We start from the raw sequence: 4,520 nt of genomic DNA, 5'->3' as shown, positions 1-4,520 counted from the left end.
ACTGGTGGAGAAAAACAAAGGCAGCGCCCAATCCTTCCGCGCGATGTGGCTAGCGTGGATAGCCTGGGAGAGGCTCATGGGGGTGCAGCAATTATACCTTTAGATGTTGTGTGATGATGGCGTGGTAGAGTGGGGGAGTGGAAAGATGTATCAAGCGGCGTAAGGGGTTATCTGACACTACTGGCCAACGGCAATGAGGGGTGGTTGCGGTGCCGATCTGGCTCGCGCGAGGCGGTCGCGAGGTGGTGGGAGGATGAGATGGTAAGGGATTTCTGAGAGTCTAGCCGACAGGACAGGGAGTCCGAATACCAATCTGAAACTGGATAAACGTGCGTCAGCAACATGACGACTTGCATTCACTGAATCACTGACATTTTATTTTGTGAGGCAAGCATTAAAACTGATTGTTCATTTCATACAGAGTAGCATCTCGATTTTATTCAACTCCCGCGTCTAAACAAGTAAACCCACATCCATCGCACCAATCAACCGGCCCCGGCACGATCACGTCGGCCTGACATCAAGCGCTGGGCGGGAACGGGATGGCGGCGACGGTCTTGAGCCACGCAGGGCGGACAGAAATATCATCCCACCACGCCTTGACGTGGGGCCTGGACGCGACGAGCTCGGCCTTGGGCGTCTTGGTGAGCAGGAAGAGGTAAGACAGGTGGTTGGCGTCGGCGAGCGTGTAGGCGTCGCCGGCGAGGTACTTGTTGCCCTTGGCGAGGTGCGCCTCGTAGACGTCGAGCACCTTGGCGAGGTCCGCGGCGTTCTTGTCGACCACCTCCGCGTCGGGGGCGCCGCCGAGCATGGGCTTGATGAGGAGCTGGAAGACCAGCGGGGACACGGCCGGGTAGAAGTGGTGCGACTCCACCTCCAGCCACGTCTCAAGCTTCGCCGACGGCGTCGGGACGAGGTCCGGTCCCTGCGACTTGTACTTGGTGGCGATGTACCGGTTGATGGCGCGGGACTCTGCAGACGAAAATGGCAGGGCATGTTCGTTAAGTTGGGGAATTGATTAAGCTATGGTTTCCAAGCTAGACTAGTTAATTTGCTAGAAGATCTGCCTCTGAGAGAGAGAGATAGATTGTTGCAGAAAGGTAAGTATGTGGACCAAAATGTATGGATCCACCAGCCCAGACCGGATCTGGGTGTAGCACTGACGAAAGAGCAGGGCAGGAGTGTGAATTACCATAGAGAACTTCGTCTCCGTCCTGGAGCGCGGGGATCTGGCCGAAAGGCTGCAAAGAAACCGAAGCAGAGCGAGACAAATTAGCCAGGAATATCAAAATCTCTGTCATATTTCTCTGGCAAAGGAAGCAAAGGAGCAGGAAGAGCTTCTGGGTGCGTTACGTTGAGAGCGAGGAAGTCGGGGTGCTTGTGTGCGCCGGTGCGGAGGTCGACGGGGACGATCTCGAAGTCGAGGCCCATCTCGTTGAGCACAGCCGCCGCGCGAATCACGTTGGGCGACAGCGCCATGCCGTACAGCTTGATCGGCGCCATCTCGCTGGATCTCTCGTCGCTGCTTCTCGCTCGAGCTTACTGACGTGCTTGCTCGGTTGCTCGCTGAACTAGATAGCTAAGCTTATCTGCGTTGCTCTCTCACTTCCTGAGTCTCCTGGCATATATGGAGGGTGTGATGCTGAGCTCGAGCTCGCTGCGTCTGGGTCAAAGCCACGAGCTTTCACACCGCCAGTACCACTGACCTACCGGGCCCCAGTGGCTGCCATTGGAAGTATCGGCGAAACTCGCACTCGTACGCAAAGGATCGGACACGTATTTTTTTTTTCTGCGTCTGGATGATGGCGCGCGCCGCACGAACGTGGTGGGTGGGCACCGACGGTGCCTCGGATCGGATATAGGAGTAGTAGTGAAACAGCACATGATAATCGATGGACGCGCACATGACGAAAATGCATCATTCACATCGATCCATTCGATCGTGCCGCCCACTTAACATACGCCACACAAGGCCGTCCACACGCCTGGTTCCTGCACCACTGCCACGAGGTTGATTTTATATGAAGAGAACGACTACTACGTATGGCATGAGTGAGTTCACTACATCGAATGCTTATATAAACTCTGCAGTAGAAAGGTTTGGCACAGACAATTTAAGATGGTTAAATAAAGCAGAGAATGCTAAGATCATGACACAAAATGCAGTAATAATAATTTCCTCAAATACTTGAAAGCATCGATTGTATGCCCTGATGATGGATGAGTGGAAGAACCATCCGTTTGCTTGGCAAGGTTTCTACCGAGGGCATCACTGCAGTGCGCTACCAGAAGTTGTAGCAATCATGACTTGCGGATTTGGCATTCATTTCTTTTGGCATGGCTGGATCGCGCAATAACATCAACATGCTGCGATGCTCTAGATGTTTGCTAAACTTGTGGAAAGTTATGCTCCACCATGCAACTATGAGATCAATGGCAACTCATATACCAAATGATACTATGTTGATGATGGTATCTATCCTAAATGAGCAAATTTGTTAAAACAATCACCGCGCCTCTAGGTTAGAAAAGTTTCCACTTTGATGAGTCCTAGGAGAGTTGCGGGATGGATATCAAGCGGGTATTTGGCATGCTCCAATCTTGATTTGCGAATGTTCGGTATCTTGCTATTACATGGTCTCAAGATCAAATATCAAAGGTGATGCATGCTTATGTCATCATGCACAATATGATTGTCGAGAGTGACCGGAAGAATCGAGCAAGGAATGTTGGTCTGTATTAGTATGAGGACCCTCTTGTGGACATTGATCGCTAGGTGCATGCGCTTTTGGTGATTTCATCGTCATAAAGCAGAAATTCATGACTCAAATATTTATGCTTAACTGCAAAAATAATCTCGTAAAGCATTCGCGAAGAATTACAGAAATGGACACTACATGTGGTCGAAATACGGGCACCATTGGAGTTACTTGGCACTGCTGATTATCTTGAAGGTTATAGGAAAGTGTAGCACGTCCAACTCTCCTCCATTGGCTCAATCAAACATTCAAACTGGCATCAATAGAAGTTGTAGGTCATGGAAAGTATATCGGAATAAGAGTATCTTTACTCAGGCACCCAAAGCCTCCCTCGCAAAGCGCTATGCAGGGTACCGGCATCGAAAATTGTACCCAGCCGGTTGCTCCAATTTCATTTTGGTGTCGGCTAGACGTGATTAGAAGCACCCAAATATGCAAATTTTCTCTCATGGCTTCTCTCTCGGCCTTCATTATTTTGCATCCCATAAACTAATTGCATTGTTATTTTGCATGCTTGGATATATCATTGACGAAGTCCAGAATTGTTTTAACTTTTTGAAACCTATAAATATGAATTTTTTATTTTTACTGTAGAGGGATCACTGGTGCTCATGTGCTAGAAGAACTTTTCGCCTTTTATGCCACCACTATCTCACTGAAATAACAAGAGAATATGGGGGATAATGGTACCTACAGGGAATATTCTAGAAAAAATATACTTTTATTGTACGTGTATAAATAGGGTGAGACCTCTTTCCCTTTTATATAAGATAAGATTATTGGATTAGTTGAACGTTCGAAGTATTTTTGCTTTCTAATTTTATCTATTGGAGGTTGTATCATTCTATTTAGCTAAGCACGCATGATAGGCCAATAAAAATGTCTCATCCTATTTAGCCACTATACAATGAGACATTATGAATGAAAACATCTGGGATGGGAATTATGCTGATATTGTTAATCGGCCGGTCAAACATGCTTGATTTGTAAATTCAACCATACGGCCAATCTCTAGGTGTTTGTTATGGTTAATATTTTATTCTTATGTATGTTTTAAATTTGGGGCTCTTCAAAATAGTTGAATGTTTAGACCAATAGGAAGTGAACTTGGTGCGAGATACGAATTACTCAAGGTACCAATTAATTCCATATAAAACTAAAAGTTGTCTACTTCGTTGGAGCTTAATGGTAGATGAGATGACGAAAACTGATTTAGAAAACATTCATATAGAGCAAATAGTACATTTATTTCAGTATACATATCACATAAATAAGAAAAAGAAATTACCAATGTCCAGAACTACCCCACACCCCCCCCCCCGCCCCCACCCCCCCGGATTTTGTTTCCTCGACCTCTAAGACGTTCATCCCTACTCCGAACAAGTAACAAAGAGAAGAGAGAACTGGAATAAGTACCCCTAATCTTTGTTCCCTCCAGCATGCATGTATATATACAGCAAGAAACATTGACCATGTCAATTCATTTTAGATTATCTATCCCTACATCAGTATAGTGTAGGAGTGAAATGGGAAGGACAATATAAACACTGCCTCGACTCCATACCTGATAATAGTACTCCGAGGGTGATCATAAACATAGCGGCCACAATCAGGTAACCTTCCACATGGTATGCAACCTGCCTTGGATCCAATTATGCGTTAATCCGTACCATCATAGTTTTTTTTTAAACGAGGCAAAAGGCTTTTGCATTATATTAATAGGAGGAGCAAACATATGTCTTGCTGACGCCAACAACAAAA

The 4,520-nt window shown here is 46.5% G+C and overlaps 1 protein-coding gene across 1 annotated transcript; it reads right to left on the bottom strand.

The window, feature by feature from the left end:
- Nucleotides 1-355: 355 nt before the first annotated feature.
- Nucleotides 356-1,580, bottom strand: LOC124665459 (glutathione S-transferase 3-like). Its single transcript, XM_047202875.1, has 3 exons — nucleotides 1,354-1,580; nucleotides 1,193-1,241; nucleotides 356-972 (listed from the first exon to the last, which is right to left on the bottom strand). Exons 1-3 carry the CDS (start codon nucleotides 1,501-1,503, stop codon nucleotides 521-523), a joined length of 651 nt encoding a protein of 216 aa, XP_047058831.1. The 5' UTR covers nucleotides 1,504-1,580; the 3' UTR covers nucleotides 356-520.
- Between the last annotated feature and the right edge of the window lie 2,940 nt (nucleotides 1,581-4,520).

Source organism: Lolium rigidum, chromosome 6, assembly GCF_022539505.1.
Source record: "Lolium rigidum isolate FL_2022 chromosome 6, APGP_CSIRO_Lrig_0.1, whole genome shotgun sequence".
Classification (NCBI taxonomy): Eukaryota; Viridiplantae; Streptophyta; class Magnoliopsida; order Poales; family Poaceae; genus Lolium; species Lolium rigidum.
This window is presented reverse-complemented; position numbering and strand designations above follow the sequence as displayed.

Excerpts from the sequence above, each read along its gene's own strand:
- LOC124665459 (XM_047202875.1), bottom strand. The coding sequence starts at position 1,503 with ATGGCGCCGATCAAGCTGTACGGCATGGCGCTGTCGCCCAACGTGATT. Across the intron at positions 1,242-1,353 it reads CCGACTTCCTCGCTCTCAAC|CCTTTCGGCCAGATCCCCGC; the intron begins GTAACGCACCCA and ends GTTTCTTTGCAG. Across the intron at positions 973-1,192 it reads CGGAGACGAAGTTCTCTATG|AGTCCCGCGCCATCAACCGG; the intron begins GTAATTCACACT and ends TTTCGTCTGCAG.